General features: G+C 40.3%; 1 protein-coding gene across 2 annotated transcripts in view; it reads right to left on the reverse strand.

Annotated features, from left to right (window-relative positions):
- Positions 1 to 505: 505 nt before the first annotated feature.
- Positions 506 to 27,367, reverse strand: part of fam184a (family with sequence similarity 184 member A) — a 274,942-nt gene continuing 248,080 nt past the window's right edge. The window contains exons 19-22 of one of the 2 annotated variants that reach the window (XM_038272732.1): positions 15,850 to 15,967; positions 14,749 to 14,853; positions 13,448 to 13,704; positions 506 to 1,450 (exon numbers count right to left, since the gene is read on the reverse strand). In XM_038272732.1, the coding sequence (XP_038128660.1) occupies positions 1,369 to 1,450; positions 13,448 to 13,704; positions 14,749 to 14,853; positions 15,850 to 15,967 (562 nt within the window). In that variant the 3' untranslated portion in view covers positions 506 to 1,368. The remainder of the gene's footprint in view (positions 1,451 to 13,447; positions 13,705 to 14,748; positions 14,854 to 15,849; positions 15,968 to 27,367) is intronic. The other variant, XM_038272733.1, reaches the window with a different exon arrangement.

The raw sequence follows: 27,367 nt of genomic DNA on the forward strand, positions 1-27,367 counted from the left end.
AAAAATGTCTTAAATTAAGTGTATTTACCCTTAATTTGAGTAGGTAAATGAGATATTTTGCTAATTGAATGAGTATTTTTACTCTTAAAATAAGATAAATTCTTTTGTTCCATCAGCAAAATGTCTCTTTTACCTCCTCAACCCAAGAACAAATGTATTTATTTTAAGATAAAATGACTTTTCTAGATTTCTATTTTTTTCAAGTGTGAATTTATTCTGATTCCTGGTTGATGGAACAGGTGTTGTGAATGAAAAGGTGCCCAGCTTGAAAGAGCTCCTGTGTGTCGCTGAATGCGTGCATTGATGACTGAAAGACATCTTCTGCCTCCATTTATCTGTTTACTACAGTGTGTTGAATTCATGTTAATGTTTATTCAAACACATTTCAATTAGTGGAAAAGATTGCAGGGGGGGGTATAAAACAAAAAACACGTTTTGAACAACAAATTAAAATAAACCATTTACATTTTCTTCCTAATTTCAGTCAAACAAATGACAGACCAGCTAAATGTCACAATAATTCTTTATTAAGCATACACATTATATTATAAATATAAAATGCTATTTTGTTTTTAAAATCAGTGAGACATCATTATATCTGTGTTGAGACAGACAACCATACAAACGGGTTTGAATATTCTACCAAAATCTGCTGAAACGTCTACGCAGCTGTAACAAACCATCCTAAAGTCCGAGCCTGTATTCATGGAGACGCGTAACTGATCTAGGATCAGGTGAATGTCACCAGAAAGAAGGAGGGGGAACTGGTCTTGGATCAGCCCTCCTAGTCTAAAATGCTGTGTGCAGTAGACCCACATACAGAGAGATAGAGAGAGAGAGAAAGCACAATTACCTACCATTTATTTATTTTTTATATATATATTTAATTCTCACTTTAATCCAACTATGGCATTTAGCAGCATGATATTGCACCACTCGGCGCTTTCTAGCTCAAAGAAACTGCAACAGAAATCAGAAAGTAAAGAAAGTAAACATTGAACATAGAGATGATTATTATCACTGTACTAAGAGAGAAACTCGTCCACAGTGAAACAATCAGATCAGAGTGAAGACATCTGATGCCAGGGTCGGGTTCACTTCACTTTCCTCCCAGTCAGCAGGAGCTCAGTCGCCTTTACATCTCTGCCAAAAGTGATAATAAATGACTTGGCGTGCTTCACTGACGCTCAATAAGGCTCCGCTCTGACTGAAAATGAAGCAAACTGAACCCAAACCTTTCAATGACAATAAATAACAAATAGTTTCAACAATTTTTCTATTTTTTTTTTTCCCCAAGATTTTTTTTTCTCGAATGTTTTTCTTTAAGTTTGGTTGACATGCTGAATCCTTTTTCCAAGTTCTGGTCAATCAAAAGGAGAAGTACTGGGCGAACCACTCCTGGCGCTGAGCATCGGCCGAGTCGATGGAGGAGTCCTTGGTCTCAGGAGGGCTTCAGGGGGAGGAACCGAAGCAGAACAACAGGATCAGAGAGGAAGTCAGGGTTAGAATAAACACGGTTTAGGTCAGATCTTATTAAAGTTCGGCTTCTTTTACTTCTCAAGTTCGTTTAAATTCACCTAAACCTTTTGGTGACAGAAGATTTATCCAGGATTGTCACAACTTAGAGTCTTCAACTTTGTGCCTTTCTGGAAAGTAAAAAGCTTTTTTTCTCATCGATCTGTCACAAACTGAGCAGCAGAAATCTTCTCATTTAACAATAAAATTGTTTCCTGAACAAAACTAGACAGATCTGGGATTTCTTAGAATAAATTGATGTTGTTCAGCACAATACAGCAACACATTAAACTGCTCATTCTGAAGAGGACAAATATGTGAGCAACCTTTAAGTCCACAAGGGGGCAGTATAACTACAGCGATGTAATACCGTTCCAGTATATATACACAGAAAGGATATATTTACCAACAAAATGGCAAAAAAAAAGAGCTGAAAGGACAAAAATATAAAATACTAAACCAGCAGGATGCAGTAATTTGTCAGTAAAAGAAAAATAAAACCAGAGGGAGGTACTGGTCTATAAATAAAAAATTGACGAATAACATGACTATGAACCTCTAAAGTCCCAAACTGAAGGTAGAGCTCGGGATTTTGTAGTAAAATTATGTTTCTCATAATTATATTATGAATAATTAGAATAATTATAATGATTATTTCTCAAGCAGGCCCAGACCATCCCACTACCACCACCATGTGTGACTACTGACAGCTGATGGTTTTAGCAAATGTCAAAGTTTGTGTTTTTTTCTGGTCTGCAGGGTTTTAGGTGTTTTTAGATGTGAATGATTTCTTCAAATGATCACAGTTTGTATCATATTTTAAACAACTGTTGAATAAATTCAGGTCATTTTTGTGTAAAAAAAAAAAACTCTGAAGAGGAAATAAGTATTTTACATAGTTATAAGTTTCATTAATGTGTGAATTTTCCTCCAGCTATTTTGTTTTTATTCAGGACATGTTTTCTGATAGAAATATGTTGATACATGATGGTATTTTTGTCTGTATGACGGCAGGAAGCTGCAGATGCGATCTGTCTTGTGTCTTTGGGGTGAAAACATGCTCCCCGGGGTTTGATCTAATTAGGTTAAGTGCTAAAAACAAACACCTACTTTAGGCGTTCCTGCTTCCTTAATTGGCTACTTCTAAAACAAACAGTCCCAGAACCCCTAAGTGACATTAAAGTTTTTTGCTATTTTTTCTGTTCAAGAAAGTCGGTTTCTTCCCATCTGACTACAGTATAATGAATCTAACTGAACCTCTAGAGGGTCACTGATCAAGAAAACATTCATTTCAACTGCACACATAATATATTAAATCAGCGTAGCAAATTCCTTTTTATAAAAATACAAAATCTGGGTTTAAATTGCAAGTTGTGCAGAAATCAAGATGGAAGAAGAGTAGGAATGTGATCAAAATGTAAGGAGAGAAGCAGAAACGGGGGGAGTAGGGTGGAAAAGGCATGCAAAAGAAAATAGAGGGGAGATGATACATGAGAAAGCAAAAGAAGAAAGAGCATGATAAGACAGTATCAGGAGGAACGATGGAGTCTAAAGGTCCAAAATACTGAATTTAAACGGATGCCATGAATCCAATGTCAGAAAATTTGGAAAGCACACATCCCTGTGTTTAGTCAAAACTGGGTAGAATAAGAGTTGGAGGATCAGAACTGGAGCGTTTTGCAGCCAATCACATCCAGGGATGCTGTAAGCTTAAAAAAAGAAACTTTATTGCTGGTTGACTGTACTTTCTGAATACATACCACACAATATCTAGAGCAGGGGTCACAAACGCGGTGCCCTCAAGGACCACATGGGGGGCCCTCAGAGTCTTCTAAATAAAGAACAACCCACCAGTGGGCTAAGTTTGAAATTTTATTTTATTCTAGAGATTTCAAAATGACAATGTCTAAATAAACTTAGAAATGAACAGAAACAATAAAAATAGGTTGATAATGAACAAAGTTTAGGCTAACGCTAACCCTTGCAGCTCATGGGTCAGTAATGGTCGCCCTTCCTAAGTCTCGGTACCCTTGAAGTGGCCCTCAGCCTTAAAAAGGTTGGTGACCCCTGATCTAGGAGATCAGGACAAAAATCAAAACTGGACTATTTTTCACCAACTGTCCTGTTGTCTTTAAGTCCTCCACATTGCTGGACTTAATAATAATAAAAACCTAATCTAATCCTAATCTAACCTAATAATAATAACAACCTGATCTCAGTATAAAGGTAAAAATTATTCCTGCAACTTTCCTGTGAATCGATCCCAACATCACCGCCATGACAGACACATCATATCGTCTTTTATCATATCTAAAGAAAGTCTAAAGGTTTCAGGCTTTCATATGAGTAACAGGAGGCAATAGAAGTATTCTTGTTTACCATCCAGTTTATTCTGCTGGGCATGAAACCCCGTTCTATCATCTTACTCTGATAAAGCGATCTGTTCTGTTCATTTATTTCGGCAAATACAGAAAAACTCACAGCTTCTTGGTTTGACAGCAAACAGCCTGCATGCACAATTTGGAGATGTGTGCATTTCCTCACTACCGGGAGTCTTAATTCAGCTGATGGTTGGATCGTTTTAGTGATGAAATGGTGGGATTTTATATATATATATATACACTATATTGCCAAAAGTATTTGCTCACCTGCCTTGACTCACATATGAGCTTAAGTGACATCCCGTTCCTAATCCATAGGGTTCAATATGACGTCGGTCCACCCTTTGCAGCTAGAACAGCTTCAACTCTTCTGGGAAGGCTGTCCACAAGGTTTAGGAGTGTGTTTATGGGAATTTTTGACCATTCTTCCAGAAGCGCATTTGTGAGGTCGCACACTGATGTTGGACGAGAAGGCCTGGCTCTCAGTCTCCGCTCTAATTCATCCCAAAGGTGTTCTATCGGGTTGAGGTCAGGACTCTGTGCAGGCCAGTCAAGTTCATCCACACCAGACTCTGTCATCCATGTCTTTATGGACCTTGCTTTGTGCACTGGTGCACAGTCATGTTGGAAGAGGAAGGGGCCAGCTCCAAACTGTTCCCACAAAGTTGGGAGCATGGAATTGTCCAAAATGTCTTGGTATGCTGAAGCATTCAGAGTTCCTTTCACTGGAACTAAGGGGCCAAGCCCAGCTCCTGAAAAACAACCCCACACCATAATCCCCCCTCCACCAAACTTTACACTTGGCACAATGCAGTCAGACAAGTACCGTTCTCCTGGCAACCGCCAAACCCAGACCCGTCCATCAGATTGCCAGATGGAGAAGCGCGATTCGTCACTCCAGAGAACGCGTCTCCACTGCTCTAGAGTCCAGTGGCGGCGTGCTTTACACCACCGCATCCGACGCTTTGCATTGCACTTGGTGATGTATGGCTTGGATGCAGCTGCTCGACCATGGAAACCCATTCCATGAAGCTCTCTGCGCACTGTTCTTGAGCTAATCTGAAGGCCACATGAAGTTTGGAGGTCTGTAGTGATTGACTCTGCAGAAAGTTGGCGACCTCTTCGCACTATGCGCGTCAGCATCCGCTGACCCCGCTCCGTCAGTTTACGTGGCCTACCACTTCGTGGCTGAGTTGCTGTCGTTCCCAAACACTTCCATTTTCTTATAATACAGCTGACAGTTGACTGTGGAATATTTAGGAGCGAGGAAATTTCACGACTGGATTTGTTGCACAGGTGGCATCCTATCACAGTTCCACGCTGGAATTCACTGAGCTCCTGAGAGCGACCCATTCTTTCACAAATGTTTGTAAAAACAGTCTGCATGCCTAGGTGCTTGAATTTATACACCTGTGGCCATGGAAGTGATTGGAACACCTGATTCCAATAATTTGGATGGGTGAGCAAATACTTTTGGCAATATAGTGTATATATATATATATATATATATATATATATATATATGTGTATATATATATATATATATATATATATATATATATATATATATATATATATATATATATATATATATATACATATATATATATATATATATATATATATATATATATATATATATATATACATATATATATACACATTATAGCAAACATTAAATATGTACATATTAATGGAGCTAAGTTTGGGCCAAGTTTACCCTGAAAAAAAAAAAAAACTGAAAAGTACTTTTAAGATTCTCTTCAAACTTCCGTTTTTTTTTTTTTTTAAGCTTCAAATTTAAAGCATTGTTTTGGCGTGGAGGGCGGAGCCTCAGACTGAGGTTTGGAATCATGATTAACTGCTCAACACAGGAGCTCTTTCCAGCTGTTGCATTCAGGGACTGTGGGAACTGAAAATGTCTTTAAAACATTATGAATATTATGCACTACTCAAAAAAATTAAAGGAACACTTTATAATCAGAGTATAGCATCAAGTTAATTAAACTTCTGGGATATTGATTTGGTCAAGTAAGTAGTAGAAGGGGTTAATCAGTTTCTGCTGCTTTGGTGTTAATGAAATTAACAACAGGTGCAGTAGAAGGGCAACAACGAGACAACCATCAAGACAGGAACGGTTTTACAGGTGGAGGCCACTGACATCTTTCCCCTCCTCATCTTTTTCACCAGTTTTGCATTTGGGTCACTGTCACTACTGTTGGCGTGAGGCACTAGCCCGACCCTACAATAGTTGCGCAGGCAGTCCAACTCCTCCAGGATGGCACATCAAAACGTGTCATTGCCAGAAGGTTTGCTGTGTCTCTCAGCAAAAACTCAAGAGCATGGAGGAGATTCCAGGAGACAGGCAGTTACTCCAGGAGAGCTGGACAGGGCCGTAGAAGGTCTACAACCCATCAGCAGGACCGGTATCTGCTCCTTTGTGCAAGGAGGAGCAGGAGGAGCACTGCCAGAGCCCTGCAGAATGCCATCCAGCAGGCAACTGGTGTGGATGTCTCTGACCAAACAATCAGAAACAGACTTCACAAGGGTGGCCTGAGGGTCCGACGTCCTCTAGTGGGCCCTGTGCTCACTGCCCGGCACCGTGGAACTCGATTGGCATTTGCCACAGAACACCAGAATTGGCAAGTCCGCCACTGGCGCCCTGTGCTTTTCACAGATGAGAGCAGGTTCGCCCTGAGCACATGTGACAGACATGAAAGACAGACATCCTTCTTTCATCTGAGGAACATTGCAAAAATTAGAAATCTCCTATCCAGGGGTGATGCTGAGAAACTAGTCCATGCATTTGTTACTTCAAGGCTGGACTATTGTAATTCTTTACTAACAAGCTCTCGCAAATATCCTTATTTAGGCCGTGTTATCGCGTGAAGTTACGTGAACTCAAGTGAACTTCTGTTAAATCTCCGGACCTGTTGCCGGAGCCGCACCGCACCGTAGTCAAAAGGGCGGTGTGAGAGGGGGTGTGCGGGAGTTGCGGTCTCCGTCGGCTCGGTAACCGCACCGGAGCCAGTGTGAGCAAGGGGTGACTGCCATTAGGTATCGGGATGAAATCCTTGCACCCATTGTCAGACCCTATGCTGGTGCAGTGGGTCCTGGGTTCCTCCTTGTGTACGACAACGCCCGGCCTCATGTAGCGAGAGCATGCAGGCAGTTCCTGGAGGATGAAGGAATTGATACCATTGATTGACCCCCATGCTCACCTGACCTAAATCCAGTAGAACACCTCTCAGACATTATGTTTCCATCCATCCAACGCCGCCAGGTTTTACCTCAGACTGTCCAAGAGCTCAGTGATGCCCGTGTCCAGATCTGGGAGGAGATACCCCAGGACGCCATGCGTCGTCTCATTAGGAGCATGCCGTGACGTTGTCAGGCATGCATACACGCACGTGGGGGCAATACAAATGACTGAATACCATTTTGAGTTGCTGCAATGAAATTTCAGCAAAATGGACTAGCCTGCCTGCCGCATAATTTTTTCACTGTAATTTTTGGGGTGTCTTTGAATTCAGTTGATGTATGTTGATAATTTTTATTTCCATCAAATGAAGTGGCATCCTTTTGTTCCTAACACATCACCCAGTCCATATCAGTATAAATTAACAGCATGATTTTTGCCCCATTGAGATCTGATGTGTTTTCAAAGTGTTCCTTTAACTTTTTTGAGCAGTGTATATGTATGTGCCTGGTTATGAAAAATAACTTACATGAACACCTGATGTGAACCTCGGAGGATAAAATATGATCTTGACAGATTAGCACAGTATTTTGAGTTTGTGTTGGAGATCCACTTTAAAGCATCACTGCTGCCCTCCTCTGGTTAAAGGGTTATATACCTCCACAGCAGTGTGTCGCAGTGAGCTTGTCGCAGGTATGGCGCAGATATTTTTGATTTATGCCCAATTTTGAAGCGTGGTCTGCCCTGTTATTCCACGCCACAACACAGGAGGGACAATCACGAACTAGCTAGGATTGTGGGTGTCTGTGTGTCAGTTTGACAAGCTTGTTCACCATCTAGAACTCCTCATCCAACGCTGGACGACACACAGTTCACCCGTGAGTGTTCCTGAAAGACTGGCCATGTCTGGCTGCATGTTTTGGCTTCAAGTGTAAACCAACTGTAACCTGACTCCGCCAGATGGATTTGCTCCGCATATCCATCTGGAAACCTTCCGTTGAAGTAATTTTGGGAAGGGGCGAAAATACTGGTTAGCTGATTGGCCTATGTTGGTGATAGACGGGCCAAATAAACCAATCAGATCAACGAAGCATATGACGTACTAACAGAGCGACGACGAAAACACAACCACAAGCCAGGCTACTCTTGCTGCTGCAGGTAAAGGCTCGTTAGCTCAGCAAATAAGCAACATGTCGGCAAAGGATATTTGCCGTTTATGTAAAGATAATTTGAAAATAAAAGGCACAATTTCAGGTGCCCGCCATGTTCTTTAGACTGAACTGTTGCACTTCTAGTTGCGTCACACCTCAACCTGCCTCAAAGCCAACGCTGATTGGACGTTCGTATGGTGAACGGCTCCAAATTTTCTCTAACGGAAAGTAGCCAGACTGATCTGCGAGTGAAACCTTGAAAGCTCGCAAGATCAGGATGGTCTCACAAGGCTAAACCAACTGACCGTTGCCCAAAGCAACAAACTAGCATCCTTTATTGCGCCAGGCAATGTGGACGGCACTACAGCCAGAGTTTCTGCCATTAGGTACCAAACAGTAGTGTAGAGCGGATGTAGAATAGACCAATCAGAGGCCTCCTTTCTCTCCTCCCTGCAACGCTGTCTGCGGTCACCTACAAGTTTGGGGAGGGCACCATAGTGTCTGCGGAGGGGGGTGGGCATATCTGCGTAAACTGCGACAAACAAAAAGACAACCTGGTTTCAGGCTTAAGAGGGGAACTGTTTGGAGGATCTGGTGAGTTATGGCCACGGTTTGGCCTATGAGTGGCTAAGGGTGGCCGTGACGACCTCTTACCCCCCTCTAGCTCCGCCTCTGAAGTGATTAAAATCTAAACAAATGAACTGAATCCACTGTCAGACCACAGGCTGTCTGTACTTAAGGTGGCAGTGTGTGAATGTATTGCTGTATTGCTAGAACATTCCATCTTTGTTTTTAGTTGATGTGTGGGTGTGTATGTGTGTGTGCACACAGAGGTTTGTCCCGAACTTTTCGTAAAGCAGCAACCTTGTTCCGTTCTTGACATGAACCCTGCAGGAAAGCATGCAGCACACATGCTCTACACACCCAAACACTTTCCATCAGAATACACCACCTGCCATGCAAAAAAAAAGAGACTCTAAATGTATTCTTGCATGAAGCTTGTTACATAATTTATCAACGTAGATGTGAAATTAAAGAGTTGTTTGTTGAACTGTGTGGAGTTGAGCTGTTTCTGGATCAGAGGTCACAGACGCAACAGTCCATAACTGCACAGGGCAGCATCTGCTTCATCGTAACTTCAAAATAACACATTGCTCATAAGAACAGCGAACACGTCACAGAGCCTGGGAGGAAAGAGCAACATGCTGAACTTTACATGAGGATGGAGCAACACAAAATAACACAACGCAAACCACAACGATTGCTGACAAGTGTTATAACTTCCATCACAGAAAAAAAAAACCCTGTATGCATGCACACAATATTTAAACGCTGATGGACACAACTGAAAAAGACTTAAAACAAGGGAATAAGAACATGCCCCTTTTGCATTCCAATGCCATTCTTTGAAGCTTTAGTCAAACGTGGGACGGCTGTGTTTATGTCCAGGCTTCATTTTTTGCTCCTTAAAGTCTGTAGTTTATTTCAGAAGCTGTGATGCGAGTTGAAATGTGCTGCACCAGAAAGCAGTCAGTGGAGGGTCAGTGATTTAAGGAAAAGTTGAAAGCTTTGTTAAACAAAAGCAGGAAACTGTCTCCTATTTTTTTTATTTTATTGATTGTTTGCTGAACCTCCTTGCTGTAGAGAAAAACTCAGTAAAATACCAAACCTAAGTGATCAAACAGGCTCCACACAAACTTTATATAACTGCTGAAGTTATAATGAAGTCATTATGTTTTTAAATTTAGCATATTTTAAATTAAATCATTGAGATATTATGTCATCATATGTGTTTTTAGACAGTTTTAAATTTGTTTTTGTCTTTTATTTAACATAATGCTTAAAAAAAAACTGAATGTAAAGATTTAGGTGGCAGACAGAGCTTTAAAAAACTGTCATTCTGAGCTGCATGTTTTTATGTCAGATTAAAGAAAAAGCTAAACCTTGTAAGTGCAGAACAAAATATTTCTAAATATTTTATATTCTGAAAATCAGGGACATATCTTTTAACACCACATTTAGAAAAATACCCAAAGAAAAAATTTTATTTTAGTGTTTTTCGCCCATTTAGTGCCAAAAACCTGGCAGTGAAGGCGGGATTGGAACGCATCATTAGCATAAAGTCATAGTTTAGGCTAAGAGCAATTTAAAGATATTGTATTTTGTGCAATTCACTTATGTAAAGAAATAAATACAATAAATCATCAACTGTGTGCATGTTCTGCACCAGTTTGTGTGTTAGCCTGTTGCACATGCTAATATGCTAATAAGCTTCAGTGATGTTCATTAGCACTCTATTATTAGCATTGAAATACGTAACATATCAAAGGTTAATTTTAGACTCCGCCAGATGGATTTGCTCCGCATATCCATCTGGAAACCTTCCGTTGAAGTAATTTTGGTAAGAGGCGAAAATACTGGTTAGCTGATTGGCCTATGTTGGTGATAGACAGGCCAAATAAACCAATCAGATCAACGAAGCATATGACGTACTAACAGAGCGACGACGAAAACACAACCACAAGCCAGGCTACTCTTGCAGAAACCAGTCGGGAGAGCGGGCAAAACCATCTTTTCCTCTGAGAAAAGCCTCCAGAGCAGTGTTTTGCTCTTCTTTCAGTGAAGAAATACTCTGTAATTCCGATAAAACTTGCTCGATAGCCACGCTAACGCTAGTTTCATCGGCTGAAGCCGCCATGTTCTTTAGACTGAACTGTTGCGCTTCTCGTTGCGTCACACCTCAACCCGCCTCAAAGCCAACGCTGATTGGACGTTCGTTTGGTGAACGGCTCCAAATTTTCTTTAACGGAGAGTCTCCAGACTGATCTGCGAGTGAAACCTTGAAAGCTCGCGAGATCAGGATGGTCTCACGAGGCTAGTGCATACCCTATAAGAGGGGTAACCAATTAAAAATCAGCGGGTCTGAATAAAGAAAATCATCAACCAGTAAACCAGAGAGATTATTAATTATAATCTTTTACTTTAAACAGAATTTAACACTGACGTAAAATGAGGTTCTTATGCATCCATGTTATACAATGAATTTTTAAATAAAGAAAAAATTAGAAAAATTGTGCATTTTAAAATCTAAAGTGTTTTTTGAAGTACAACAATCGTTCAGTTTGGTATATAGACAATTTCCTGATTCACATATTTTATAAAACACCTGAACTGACTGTTTTTTCCCCCTTTTTTATGGCTTAATGGGCTTTATGCTGCCCTGCAAGGCTTTAAACCTGGGTTTGAATGGAGACAAAGCCATTCTAAAGCCATTCCAGGCTCATTCGTGAGCTTATATATTCTCAAAAACTAAGACTTTTTGTTTTAAATGATTGGATGCAAACTATTGGTACTTCAACATACCAGGAAGCATATTTCTCAACTCGATCTAAATATTTATTTTATAGTAAGAGGCTTAAAAGTTTAATCAAATACAATCAAAACGCCAGAGAGCGCCTCTCACAACTTCAAAAGAACCTTCTCATCTCAGGCCTGGATGAAGAGATGCTGAGTTTGGAAGCAGAGAACAAACATAGTTCATACAAACCATGTATGATCCTAGTTATCCCTGTTACAAACAAAACAAAAATATTTGGGGAGAAACTGAACATATGCTGGCTGGATGATGGTGGGGATTTTTTTCATATGTCATATTAAATTAAGCTTTTTTGTCTGCATGTTTTGCTCCTGAATTTAATAATAATATAGCGCATGATTTCCTTGAGCTCCGAGGAAGTCGGAGCAGAGCAAGACAGATGAACAGCGGAGGCTTTAAGCATTGCTTTGGGCAGGAGGTCTGGAGCGCAGCGGGCGGAGCAGAGGACGTTGGATTTCAGGGTTAAAAACTGTCGTCAGACAACATGCGGTAATTTATAAATGTTTTAAATCAGGTTGGGTCCGGATTAGTCAGCAGGTGGGTCCAGATCGGGACCACGGTCCCCTAATCCGTGACCTCTGCCCTATAACTAAACACAAACAGTCTAGTCAACGTTCACACTTATTTAGCATTTGTTAACCCCGGCCTGCTGCTATGCTACAACAGAGAAAACGCAAATATTCGCACTAATTAAACAGTGCTTTTGTAAACCGTCCATATTTTTATCTATCAATACTGTAAGTGTAATCTATTAAAACATGAAGCAGTATAATGATGTCAGTGTAGTGTCATTATCTTTAAATTAAATAATTAAGTTTTAGAAATCAAGCTTAAAGAGTGGAAAACAACAAAAGAATAACTATCCCTTATTGTGTTTTCTAAGTAAAACAACATCTGGAATTTAAAATGACGGAGCTGCCAGTTTGACAAAATAGATGCAATTACTTTCTCAGAATAAAAACTTGTTTAATTCAGACTTAATGATTACCGTACATTAAAATAAGAAGTTTTATCCGTTTCCTAATATTAGTAGTTTAATGAAAGTGCAAAAAACGCAAAAGAAAACATTATTCTTATCTTAAACTTCTTGATCTATTTTGGTATTAGGTACTCATTTTTACAAAAAAAATTGGATGAAAAAAAATAGTTGAAAACAACAATAAAATAAAAAGTAAATCAGTGACTCCTGGGTAAAAGCAAAGCTTGACTGTTATCCTCTACTCTTTTTGATTAGTGGAACATTTATCATGTGGTGTTACACTGAATAGGATTAAAAATACATTTAGGAAAACTTCGAAAACACCAAGACATTTCTTGTTTTTAAAAACGAAACAGCTGGACATGAAAAGGATCTATAGCCAATAATTTCAATCGTACTGGGTGGCTAACAATGCCCAGGAGTCTCTGTAAGATATACTTGTCATTTAAGTTAAGAAAGCTGATATTAAGCCATTTCTAATTCTTTGTCTGATGGAACTTTGGAGGAAATCCTTAAAAATGTAATAATAAAAATATGTAAAGTAAATCTCTTGTAACTGCTGTAAATCAACCAAAAAGGATGTAAATACTGTTCTAAAGAGGGGGATCAGCAAACTTTAAAATCAGTACCTATCGGGCTTTTAGTTAGAATAACCTTAAAAAAGGCTCTTTATGAAAACACAGAATGGAGTTTAAAATTAATACAGAACCAGGAACTGTGAAGTTTTCTAGAATTTAGATTTTTTTTTAAGGTTTAATAAAACTTCTGATCAAAGTCTCCACCAAAAGCTGCTGCTGGATGATTAACGGTTTACGAGCTGCTGCCTGTCAGCGAAAACGGTCTCACCTCATGAACTTCTTGGGTTCGGTGGGAGGGGTCGGCGGGGCAAGAGGTTTGTTGGAGTTGAGCTCTAGGTGGTGGAGGGGGGAGTTGGGGATGGGCTCTAGGCGGCTGGGTGGGGCTGGGGGCGGGGGCGGGGGCTGCGGTGGCTGCCCGGTCCCCATGCCCACAATGCCCAAACCCATACCTGCTGCCTCCAGAGCCCTGAGATTAGGAGAGCTGCTGAATCTGCTGGCTGCTGCTTTCTCATTCTTTTTCTTTTGCTACACAGAAACAAAAAAAAAAGAAAAGGAGGGGCACTGGGGTCAAAAAGGGAGCAAAAGGGAACTTTAAAGCAAAAATAATACTAAAATGAGGCGGGGTAAGGAAAGAGGGCAAATGGAGTACAGGGAAAGCTCTAGAGGAAGCAGAAATCCAGCCGATGAGTGACAGGAAAGAGCAGCAGGCTAACTTGATCCTAATAAAAACCGCTTTAAGCAGATAGAATGGATCAGTCTGGAGACCGGCGTCGCTCGGTCACAGTCTTAAAAGCTGCAGTCACTTTGAGCAGAATGACAGTCAAGATGTGTGAAGAGATGTGTCAAAGCAGGAAACATCTCGCTCCAACAAATGGCTTGGAAAGCAAAGGGAAGCTGGAATAAAAAGGTTAGGGAGACCACTTTAAACTGTGTGTTCCCACACAAAGAAACAGAAACAATAAGAAAAACAAAAACAAACAAAAAAAGACAAAACACATACAGCAACATGGAGAAGAAATACATGTAACAACAAAAACAAACCCCGGAAGTTATAAAACTTGTGCAGAAAAAAATAGTTTTTCCCCATTGTTCTTTGCAAAATAGCTAAAAAAAATCAGTTAGAAACAGGTCTGGACTTTGACTGGGCCGCTGTAACATGTTTCGTTTTAATCCAACCCATTCCTTTGTAGCTCTGGCTGTTTCCATAGAACCTTCCTCTGTGTGGAAGGTGAACCTCACTCCACTCAACTCTTTTGCTGCCACCATCAGATTTTCAACGTATTGTCGCATTTTGATCTCTGAACGAGATGTGCGATTGTTATTTCCTAGCCCCTTCTGTTAGTCTATGTGTCAAATAAAAATAGGCTGAGTACAAATAATGACGAGTATTTAAGTTTTTTCTTAAAGAATTAAGTGCATGAAATGTTTGGTTTCTATGTGTAAAAAATATGGATACAAATCAAGCTGTGTGAACTGCAAGCAAACCTGAGTATAAAAAACTAATTTTTGTTTATCCTGTTTGATCTGCACATGGAATGATGCTTTGAATAACAGCAGTGCAGGACTTACCTTAATGAGTGGGTTGATAACTCCTACATTAGGACTGGCGTTGAACACTTTGTTGAAGTTGGTCTCCCTGTTGACAAGTTCCAGCTGGTAGAACTTCTTATCGTCCTGGAAGAGAAACTGCTGTTAGCTGTCAGGCATGGAAGCTGCAGAGGACTCATAGGAAGGCAAGGAGACATTTAATGAGTTGTGTAAGCAGATTTTTCTGAGTAAAAAGGAAACTCGGCTCTGCAGTTTTTCCTGCATTCATACTATCTGCAGAAAAAGCTCTGCTGACTTCTCAAACTGCCTCTTTCTTTCAGATTAAACTTTCTAAACTTCTGCAGTTTCAAGGTGCAACAAATGCAGAAGTGTGCAACAGAACACTGCAGAGACTGTAAAAATGAATTATATTTGTATTTCAACTTTTTCAACTTTTAACATTTTAAATTCGATATTTAGATAAAGTATTTTAGCCATTTCAGAGTGGCTAAAGAAATGACAACCCCCCTTAACACCTAGTGCTATCCAGTCTGTGGGCGTCACATAGTTTAACAGCTTAAGAGATAAAGATGCTTTAGCAAAATACACAGAGAATTATTCTCTAGAGAAAAAGTGAACAAAACTGTTGTTGTGGGCTCATAATGGAAGATCTGCTTCTAAAACTGCACAACCAAAATGTTTGTCTTCTGCATATTCATTTATGCATATCAAAGCGTTAGAAGAAATATTGTACTGGCGTTTTTATTAAAGGTGGGCAACAATATTCCAAATGTATAAATGATTCCTTGCCGAGCATTTCTGTCATATTTTAAAATGGTTTCTCCAGTTTGTAAAGGGGACAAGGTGACCTCTTCTGTGCAATGCAAATATTTCACTCTTTTTCTTTAATTAGAAAAAATAACAAGATACAATTAGGAAAGAAAGAACAAATATTTACATTTTTCTATAAAAGCAATAATAACAATATCAATAATATTTTTTTAATTTTAACTTCAAAAGAAAATGTGTAGAAAGATTTCTGTTAGGCCACCATGTCTTAAAAAGAAATCAGTCTTTGCAAATAGAGAGAAGCCTGAAGCTTTCCCCCGCCCCTCTCTTTTGACCTGGTTATCAGTTTCTTACCACCAGTTTTTTGACGAGAGTTTCTCTCTCTGTGACCATCTCCTTCAGCTCAGCAATGACCTGCAGGTCTTCAGGTCGACTCTCTCTGTTTCTGAACTTCTCCTCTGATCCTTCCAAACTGAAAGAGAACAAAACAATAATATCATGGTTTATTCTACGCAAACCTTTTATGATCCTTCCTTCCTTCCTTCCTTCCTTCCTTCCTTCCTTCCTTCCTTCCTTCCTTCCTTCCTTCCTTCCTTCCTTCCTTCCTTCCTTCCTTCCTTCCTTCCTTCCTTCCTTCCTTCCTTCCTTCCTTCCTTCCTTCCTTCCTTCCTCATTTCTGCTTTTCATCCTTCCTTCCTTCCTTCCTCATTTCTGCTTTTCATCCTTCCTTACTTCCTTCCTTCCTTCCTTCCTTCCTTCCTCATTTCTGCTTTTCATCCCTCCTTCCTTCCTTCCTTCCTTCCTTCCTTCCTTCCTTCCTTCCTTCCTTCCTTCCTTCCTTCCTTCCTTCCTTCCTCATTTCTGCTTTTCATCCCTCCTTCCTTCCTTCCTTCCTTCCTTCCTTCCTTCCTTCCTTCCTTCCTTCCTTCCTTCCTTCCTTCCTTCCTTCCTTCCTCATTTCTCCTTTTCATCGCTCCTTCCTTCCTTCCTTCCTTCCTTCCTTCCTTTTCATCCCTCCCTCCCTCTCTCATTTCTCCTTTTCCTTCCTTCCTTCCTTCCTTCCTGCTCTTCCTTCCTTCCTTCCTTCCTTCCTTCCTCATTTCTGCTTTTCTTCCTTCCTTCCTTCCTTCCTTCCTTCCTTCCTTCCTTCCTTCCTTCCTTCCTTCCTTCCTCATTTCTCCTTTTCATCGCTCCTTCCTTCCTTCCTTCCTTCCTTCCTTTTCATCCCTCCCTCCCTCTCTCATTTTCCTTCCTTCCTTCCTTCCTCCCTCCCTCCCTCCCTCCCTCCCTCCCTCCCTCCCTCCCTCCCTTCCTCCCTCCCTCCCTACCTCCTTCCTTCCTTCCTTCCTTCCTTCCTTCCTTCCTTCCTTCCTTCCTTCCTTCCTTCCTTCCTTCCTTCCTTCCTTCCTTCCTTCCTTCCTTCCTCCCTCCCTCCCTCCCTCCCTCCTTATTTCTCCTTCCTTCCTTCCTTCCTTCCTTCCTTCCTTCCTTCCTTCCTTCCTTCCTTCCTTCCTTCCTTCCTTCCTTCCTTCCTTCCTTCCTTCCTTCCTTCCTTCCTTCCTTCCTTCCTTCCTTCCTTCTCATCCCTCCCTCTCTCATTTCTCCTTTTCCTTCCTTCCTTCCTTCCTTCCTTCCTTCCTTCCTTCCTTCCTTCCTTCCTTCCTTCCTTCCTTCCTTCCTTCCTTCCTTCCTCCTTACATTTCCTTCCTTCCTTCCTTCCTTCCTTCCTTCCTTCCTCCCTCCCTCCCTCCCTCCCTCCCTCCCTCCCTCCCTCCCTCCCTCCCTCCCTCCCTCCTTATTTCTCCTTCCTTCCTTCCTTCCTTCCTTCCTTCCGTCCTTCCTTCCTTCCTTCCTTCCTTCCTTCCTTCCTTCCTTCCTTCCTTCCTTCCTTCCTTTTCATCCCTCCCTCCCTCTCTCATTTCTCCTTTTCCTTCCTTCCTTCCTTCCTCATTTCTCCTTTTCCTTCCTTCCTTCCTTCCTTCCTTCCTTCCTTCCTTCCTTCCTTCCTTCCTTCCTTCCTTCCTTCCTTCCTTCCTTCCTTCCTTCCTTCCTTCCTTCCTCATTTCTGCTTTTCATCCTTCCTTCCTTCCTTCCTCATTTCTGCTTTTCATCCTTCCTTCCTTCCTTCCTTCCTTCCTTCCTTCCTTCCTTCCTTCCTTCCTTCCTTCCTTCCTTCCTTCCTTCCTTCCTTCCTTCCTTCCTTCCTTCCTTCCTTCCTCTCTGTGCATTTTTTAATTACTCCCAATAGCAATAATCTAGAGATCACAATAAACAAATGGTTTAATGGAGTTACTCTTCACCTCTTTTTGAAATCATTGAATTAATAATTTACGGCTTGGTGACATTATTTTGGATGCAGCACCTGTATTTCCACTTCAAACAAACATGCAGATTAACCTGTCAGTAAAAATGAAAAAAAACAAAAAACATTCCATCTTATTTAATCTGCAGCACAGTATCTCCAGTGCATCTACTGCTGATGTTGGATTAACCTGTTTATCGGCCTCAAACCTGTATTATTCTTTCTCAGAAACCTGAAAGACTTATCGCATCTAACAGGAACCACAAACCAAACAGTCCAGTTGTGACATTTATGCTTCAGAGGAAAAATGCCGAGCAGTAGGGAGGCTTTTTATCCGGATGGACTCTGCTGGAGTCCAGTGATGCAGTCACACTCTGATCTGCTGCTCCATTTAATCTAATGTCCGTTTTACCAGGTTTGTCAACCCATTTCAGTCGCTAATGCAGACCGGCACCTCTCCATGTTTAGAACCAGAACAAATGTCTGTGTGCTTACTGTAGAAATCTACGCTAAGGTCTCAGATTGATGCTGGAAACAAACTTGCCCCTTTGCACCAGCAGGAATTGACTCTTGTTCATCATGACCTCATCAACTACAACGAGTGATACATAATGAAAACAGTGTGCTTTATGCATTTATAGACAACACAAGTTAGCTTATTGGCTCACTTCCCTGGTATTAAACTACTATTAAAAAAAGAGCAGCTTGGACAACCTGCTACTGCAGAACGACAAGTCCATCCTAAACTTCTGCTTCACCGTGAGGATTATTGTAAAAAGCTGCAGTTAAACAGTGAAACAGCTCCCTAACAATGACCAGTCCCTTTAATATCTTTAAATAAGGCTTCAGGGCTCACTACAGTACAGACACTGCCTTGATTAAGGTGTTCAATTACATTCGTATAAATGCAGACAGTGGAAGAACCACAGTGCTGGTATTATTGCACCTCAGTGGACTATTCAACACTGTCCATCACTCTATTTTATTAGAGCTCCTGGAGCTAGAGTGGCCTTTGACTGTGCTATCTTAACATTATTAGTTAGGTTTTTATTCCAACTCTGCTTCAAACTTGTTAATAATCACTTTATTATGTAATTCCACTGGAATTTACTTTTCTTCTTACACTTCCACTGGTCTTACTACTATGTAGATTAACTTGCTTTGCTTTACAGTGAACCAGGAAAGGTAGCCTTATATCTGAAAGACCTAAACTGTTCAGGATTAATCCCAGATTTATTTCACCCCATTGGATGAAACCAAAATGTAAATTCTCATATAGAACGGTTCTCCACAAACACACGTTTAAACTTGTGACCCAATCCAATCTGTATAATTGTTTTGCTTCATTTCCTATCATAATGGGACATACTGTAAATACAGTGTGTCGACAAAACCTGTTGTTTCTTGCATTTTATAATTCTCAGTCCTAACTAAAAGTCACCAGATAAAACGCTGCAGACCAGATTTCTGCACAGGATCATTTTTCCTATTTAAATGAGGTCCAATTTTGCAAATGTGCATATATTGTTGTGTATTTATGCAAATGACCGTTATAGAAAAATGTATCAAAATTTTAGGAAGGAGGCTGTTTGCAACACATTTTGACAGGTTGATTAAAAGAAATGAAGCATATTTGGAAGAACATCAAGTACAGAAAAAAAAAAGTTAACTTATTTTTATATTTTATTTCAGTTTAGTAAGTGAAAAAAGTCAGAATTCTGACTTTAATCTCAGAATTCTAACTTTTTTCTCAGAATTCTGACAGCTAACAAACATGTTAGCATCAAGCCATAGCCATGTCTGTTTTAGAGACTCCATTAATGAGGGGAACCCTCGGGCACGTAAAAAGTTGCCTACTTCCATCATTTTCCACCAATGTGTCACTGGCCCTTTCAAACAACTCACATCTATGTCAGGGAAGCTAAGTGCTCCCACATCTCTACCTTCATGGTGCCCATCTACATTAAGATCCACAATTCTGAGATTAAAGAAAGAATTCTGACATTAAAGTCAGAATTTTGAGATTAAAGTCAGAATTTTGAAATTAAAGTCAAAATTCTGAGATTAAAGTCAGAATTTTGAAATTAAAGTCAGAATTCTGAGATTAAAGTCAGAATTCTGAGATTAAAGTCAGAATTCTGAGATTAAAGTCAGAATTCTGAGATTAAAGTCAGAATTCTAAGATTAAAGTCAGAATTCTGAGATTAAAGATCAGAATTCTGACTTTTTCCTCACAATTCTGACTTTTTTCCCATACTAAATTGAAATAAAATTTAAAAATCAGTTAACTTTTTTTTTTTTTTCCAGTGGCCCTAATCCTCCTCCGTAATCAAGTCCTGCCAAGGGTGAGGTATAAAGTATGTGTTCTGTTATGGTGCCTCGCTATTTTAAAGAGAATTATATAAAGGAATGAGACCATGACGTTACACCACAGCTCCGTGTTGGGACTAAACTAGCTGCAGTTCTGGATGAAGTCTTTTAAATCAGAGAAAATGTGAGATTTGATGGTATAGAGCATTAACCCATGGATGGCATTCACAAACAAGCTCACCTTATAATCCGCACACATACTGATCACTATTGTGCTTCAACATGATGTGAAAATCTGTGTTTGTGAAATGCTGTTGACAAAATCACAATTGAAGTTTTTCCTTCTGTCAAACAACTGCAGACCTATAGGCTGCTCTTTAATAAAGCAATCACTGAATACAATGCAGTGTAATATACTCTGTGTTCATATGAAGATGTGGAAGATATACAGTGTTGGGCACGTTACTTTGAAAAAGTAATTAGTTATAGTTACTAGTTACTTCTCCCAAAAAGTAACTGAGTTACTAACTGAGTTACTCCACAATAAAAGTAACTAGTTACTAGTAAAAGTAACTATTGCGTTACTTTTGCATTTCTCGCCCCCGTAAACCTCACCACCCGGCCCCCACCTTCTCGCCGTGTGTTTCCAAAGCCAGCTGAATAGAGCGGACGACAAAGACAAGAACCTGCAGAGAGTTTAGCATTTATTGCAACTCAATGTAAATGACATCAGGGGGGAACGCCATGTGAAGTTTTATAACAGGACATTCAGATCTGGTGAGTATATGAAATTAATAACTGGGGATGTCTAATTCTGAAATCCTGTGTGTTTGGGTTGTTATAGATACTGCAACATCTATCTATCCATCTATCTATCTAGATGTATACTCTGTGTGTGACATAAAATATGGATCTCCATCCCTGCCACAAAGGCCATCAAATAATGTTTAAAATAAAAAATACAGTAGGTTGAGAAGGCAGAGTATCCATCCATCCATCCATCCATCCATCCATCCATCCATCCATCCATCCATCCATCCATCCATCCATCCATCCATCCATCCATCCATCCATCCATCCATCCATCCATCCATCCATCCATCCATCCATCCATCCATCCAGATTTCTCCCTTTCTCCATATAGGCTATCATTTCTGGCTGTTGTCAGGTTCATTTGATCGTTCACGCTCTCCATAGTTCTCCTGTGGCGCGAGCACAGAGCGACTGTTGCGCGCCTTTAGCGAGCATGCGCGTTTCCTGTCGCTTGCGCGGTGACTCTTGCCGCCTGCGCTGTGTGGAGATGCAGAGGAAACCGTTATGTGATGGGGAAACGCAGCTCTACGTAACACCGGTATTTCCATGTGGAAAACGCTGTTTTGCTGCTGGAGTCATCCTCACTCTCCATCTCTCTCTGTGTGCTGTACGTTAACACCCACCAGCAGAAACACCCACCTATTCAACTGACAGACGAAATCTCATCCTCCCCTCTCTCATGACAAGGCGCGCACCTCTGGATGACCTAAAAAAATAATCTTTAATATCTCTTAAACAAAAGTAGCACAAACAATATTTCTTTCTGCACAAATCTGCACTAACGTTGCACTAACCATTCAGTCTATTTGCAGAGTTTTTTGACGTGGGTGGGGTGTCAGCTTCACGCAGCTGCGCACGAGTCCTATCATGAAAAAAGGTTCATTGTGCGACCTGAGTAACGCGCAGTAACGGGGTGTCTGCAATGGTAACTGCGTTATAGCTACAGTCAAAGTAATTAGTTAGATTACTCGTTACTAAAACAAGGTACGGCGTTGTTGAAACTAACGGCGTTAGTAACGCCGTTAGTTTCAACGCCGTTAGTCCCATCACTGAAGATATATAGTTTGCTTCTGAGTAATAACAGAATAATCACAACTTCTTTAAAAAAAAAAAAGGAAGTGCAAATTAATAAGAACTGAAGAACGTAATGGGAGTCTGTCACCGGCGGGTAATTAGTGTTAACTTCTAGGAGAGTGGAGAGCAGAGATATAGAAGAGAGTGAGAAAAAAACTGGTAGCACATCTTATGTGTTTTTACTAGCAGATTGAACTTTTAAATTTGCTAAGAGCAAAAGGAAACAGACCAAACGTTTATGTGGAGTTATGTCAGTCACAAAAGGGCAGGAAATCTGCTTCATCTGAGGCATTTATTTATGCCGTTTTATTTTTTTGGCTGTGGTATATATGTAAACCACCAACCTGGTATTTTTAACCACATCCTGCAGGGTGAAAATCCACAGCAGCAGTAGTTCACAGATAAGAAATATGCTCCTAAAAAGAGGCAGGGAAGAAGCCAAGGAAGGTGCTGAAGAGGCCTTTTCTGTGAAAGTTCTTCAGTTTCCTTTGTGAATATGTGCAGTTTAATAAGGTCACTTTTAGTTTGAGATTTCGAGGCATACTGGAGTCCAGGAGATATTGTCGCTAAAATTTTCCTGAAGGATAGATTTTGTAATATTCTTACTCTCTGGTCGTGTCACAAAAATGTCTGGTGTTTTAACGGTCTCAACTTTAGCTGTATGCACATGGTATTTGACTTGAACAGGAGGAAAATTCACACAGAATTCACATATATATTTAAAGGTATTGTGAAGAAGGAAGTAAAAGATGCCAGAACCTAAAATGCAGACAAACTGAAGGCATTAGCAAAGAATTACACCTTTGCTAATGCACCACAAGCTGACCGGCTACATGCTACGCTGCATCGATGCAGTAACTTAAGTGAAATCTTTCCATTAACTTCAATTTAAATAAGTATTTGTTTTCACTGTGTAGCAGAAACCAAAATTTTTTTATAAATTTCCCTTTATGTTAACTAATTCAATGGTCATGAAGATTTTCCAATTCCCTAATGTTTGGAGAAGATGTATTTAACATTAATACACAAAAGGAAAACCATAAGAGCAGCTTTTGAGTATCATGGAGCAACAAGTGATGGCTATAGTCAATAAAATGTAGACATTCTAGACTGTTTGTTGTAGTTTTATAGCCTGACGTGGTCCTACTCAATTCTAGTCAGAATATGAGTCTGATACTGCTCCATATAGCTGTGATTATGGGGCGTGTTTCGAACGAACCAGGAAAAAAAATGCATCTGCACTCAATTGGATAGACCTACAACCAATAAGAGCAACGGAGTGCGTGACGTATGTTAAGCGACGCATAGTTGTTGTCAACAAAAATCAAAGCGTGCAGTTGCACGCCTAGAATAAGAAGATGAGCCTTGATCACGTTTCTCTGTTCCTCTTTTAAAATAAATTTTCTGTCGATATCTTCTAGAATAGACCTAATAGCAGAATCTACACACCTCAACTCTCCAGCGGCAGCCATTGTTGTTGTCACCCAAGCGCGCTTTGGTCACGTGGTTGATTACGTTACTGTTGATCATCTGTCCATCATCGTATAAAGCCCGCTCTGACAATTTGATTAGCCCGCCAGATATTGTGCTAGCATACTCGCACTACTGTTGAGCAATGCCAGACCGAACTTCCCGACCTCAAACGTTGTGGGCGGGACTAAGTTCGGAATGGCACCCAGGCTAGTAGTTTGATGCTCATGGTTCTTGTCTCCGATTGTTCCCACCTCACCACATCCATGAAGTACTTCCTGCGACATCTCAGACTTCTTCAGCGCATCAAACCGTCTCCCTGGATTATCCCTCCTAACTGAATGCCACCATTGCTGGCGTCTGTTTGACTACTGGAAAAGCTTTCTTTCCTAAACACCTCAGTGTCAACGTCTCCTCTCCAGATCACCAGGCATTCATCCCAGAGTCCCTTGCTGACCTCCATTCTCTCTGACACTGCCATGGCCGAGGTGTTCCCACCTATAACTCGCTGCTAAAGGTTACAGGAGCTCATTGTTTCACTCTCACTCCCTTTCTGAATCATTCCAGTCGCTGACCTGTTTTCTCTCTGCAGAGCTATGGCTGGCGCTCCTTCACCGGAGCAATAAACCTGTTCACTCCTCTGCTGAGGCTGTATTTCCACATCCTCAGTTTGACCTTTTGCAGGATACATGATTGATCTAATCTAAATTTGACTCTGGAACTTTATATGTCAGCTGCTATTAACTCCTGAAACAGCTAATTAGTAAAAAAAAAAAAGGCAGGTGACATCAGAGGAGGGGTTAACAGAGGAACAGTGTTGATGTAAAATACTAATTTAAAGATGCTTCCGTTCAAAAAACTCTGGAGTAAACTTCAACAACTGTTTAAAATAATAAAAAATAGAGATCAATAGACAAGAGATGCCCGCAGAGACCAAATATATGTGCAGAGAACTTTAAAAACGTGGTGCATTAAAGATGATCCAAGAATGGATCCGTTTACTGAAACAAAAAGCAAAAAGAAGCTTAAACCTAAGAGGCTTTATAGTGTTTACTAGCAGTGATATTTGGATTGCAAACTGTTGCCTCAGGGTTCAGTTATTTTATCGTTCCAAAGCTCCAAATTATTTATAAAAGCAAACAAAAGAGAAAAAACCAAATTCCTTTGAAACACATTGATTTGTGTTTTATTTTTTGTTTCAAAATTTACAGTAAAAATCTTAAAAAACCACAGAGCCCATTTATTTGACCCAGATTAAAGAGAGGATCAAAATATGTATGAAGTCCAATCAGTGCAGCAGTTTTACTGGGCTTTTATCAGAAGAAATGAGCAAAGGGGGAGCTGGAGTCATTATGGTGACTGATCAGGTAAGACGGGACTAAATTCATTAAGATAGATTTGTGTTGAGCTTAATTAAATAAGTAAAACTAAATCAACCCCTAAGCAACAAACACAACAACACATCTTTATGAATTAAGGTCAGAAAGCTCAAGAATAAAAGCAGCTGTTATTAAGCTCTTTCTGTCGGGAGGTTTTTATTAAGTTTCATTTAACCCAATTTGAATCCTTTAACAAGTTAGGAAGAAACAACAAAAGAGTGGAAAATCTAGGAAATACCGTAAACATTGACTGATGTATGAGACAAACCTGCAGGTGGCGCTGTGTTGTCATCAGAACCAGACTAAAAAAGAGGTCAGCTGTTGTGCAGAGGTTGATTGCTGCATGTGAGAACATCAGTGTGCTTTTCTGCCGTTATTTCCCTCTTTTTTTTTATCCATCCTCCTCTGACGTTCCCTCTGACTCTTTTTGAATTGACTTCGGTCTCATGTCTCCACGCTTTGACATTGCCTCCACCTCCCAACAACAAATAACCTTCCTCTTCCTGTACTTCACTCTTTCAGCTGCCATTGTTTTCAATCCTGTAGCAATTTATGTCGGAAAGCCTTTCATGCAGAAAACTGGCCTGGGCTAATGACTGCCTTCACCTTCATATCGTCTCCTCACCACAATAAATCAGTAATATAAACCTTTTGCATCATCAAATGAGAAAAAAACAACAACTGAAATACCAATTTAGCCCAATATCTACAATATCTTTATGAATGGGAAGAAGGAAAACTCATCAGTGGTTCGTGAAAAAAAATAGACGGATAACTGGATGAATGAATAAAGATAGTTTAGTTGATGGATAAAGATGAGTAGATTCACGTAGGAATACAGATTTTGCAGACTGCTAAAAAAAATATGGAGTTGCTGCAATTACAGAAAATATGGAGCAGCAAAGATGAAGTGGTTCACTCCCCAAACCACAAGGGGGAGACAATTATCAGCCTTTATGAGAAAAGACGCTTAGTTATGCTAAAGCTAACGGCAGCCAGGGCTAACTGCAGCCCGTCTGCAGTAGCCCTCTCTCTGCATAGCCGTGTGCGAAGGATTTTTATTTTATTTTTTTTGGCAAAAGATTCCTTTGATTTGTGTTTATCTGACTGCGTCCATCATTATTCCCCCACTAAATGAAAAAAGTCAGAATTTATTATTATCTAGAGACTATTAATAACAGGAGGTGAAATGCAGCTCTAGACGAGCCGGGCATGTGGTGATGTCATCAGTACGCTTCTGTTCCAATTGACCCATATTTATGCTGCGTCCTCCCGTTCTCGACAAGTCCACACTTTCCTTTGTTCTTCTCAAGAACATACTTGGCGAAGACACAAGTCCTCTTTTGCCTTCTTATGAATTGAGAAATGGTCAGTGATTTCAATTTCAAATCCTCATGGGGCGGCGTCCAGAAACCTTTAGCTGTGTCTACTTCCACACACCTGATGCCAATATGAGCTCATTAGCAGAGCTTGGCTGCTGCTAGTTCAAGCTATTTGAATCATGTGTTTAGGGATACATCTAAAGATAGCAGGATACCAGCCCTCGAGGATTTAAGTGTGAGACCCCTGACCTAAAGTGGTGCTTAGAGATTAATTGTCCATCTGAATAATGCAAATCAGAAAGGACACTTAAGCTAAAGAACTGTGTTAGTGTCCGCCATGATAAGTGCTGTCAGGATAGTACTGGCAATTAGTAGGACGGGAGAGAAAGCAGAGTGCTTCCTAATGATTCCTATGCTAAATACTAGTTTCTTTAACATTGTAACCGCCTGATGTTCCTATCTGCTGCTATATGGTTGCGAAGAATCGTTTACATTAAAGGACGTATCGGCACAGTCCACCTCATGGAGTTTAACAAATATCCATTATTTAATGACTTTTACTCTGTGTGACATATGCCAAGATGTTCTCACCTTTATATGTTTTGTGTTTAAAATTAGACAAGATCAGCCATTCGCTACATTAGGGTGTAAGTTGGGCTTTTTGTAGATCATTTTTAAAAGTGTTTTAGTCCCAATTTCCTTCGCATGATCCTGCCTTTCTGTCCTGGATTAACATCCGGGCTGCCGGATCCAGCCTTCATCAAGGGCTGAAGGCTGGGCAGATTAGGCAGTTCATTTATTACCCTAGATAGTGGTATTACTGTTGATGCTGAGAAAAAGGGACAGGAATAGGAGCTAGGAACAGGAGGTAGGAGGTTTCAGATGGAGGGTAAATGATTTAAAAATATTAAAAGGAAAACTTACTTTCTCCTTGTCCTATGGTTAGCATTCTGTTTGTTTTTGCAAACAGTTCTGGTCACAGACATTAATTTTTAGTCTGATCAAGAAGCCCTTTCATTATGCTGAGCTAGTTTGCAGCTTTTCTTGACTTGCTGTAGTTTTGCAGCTAAATTTTGTCTATTTCTATGCATCATTTATGTATTTGCAACAGCTTTTCTCTTTGCAGGGGGTTTCCACTCTGCTTCTCTATATATTCTGTGATTGCAACTTTTCTTGTTTGCAGTATTTTCGCTTTGTATATG

The sequence above is a fragment of the Cyprinodon tularosa genome, unplaced genomic scaffold (assembly GCF_016077235.1).
Source record: "Cyprinodon tularosa strain WSP-4 unplaced genomic scaffold, ASM1607723v1 ctg84, whole genome shotgun sequence".
In the NCBI taxonomy this organism is placed as follows: domain Eukaryota; kingdom Metazoa; phylum Chordata; class Actinopteri; order Cyprinodontiformes; family Cyprinodontidae; genus Cyprinodon; species Cyprinodon tularosa.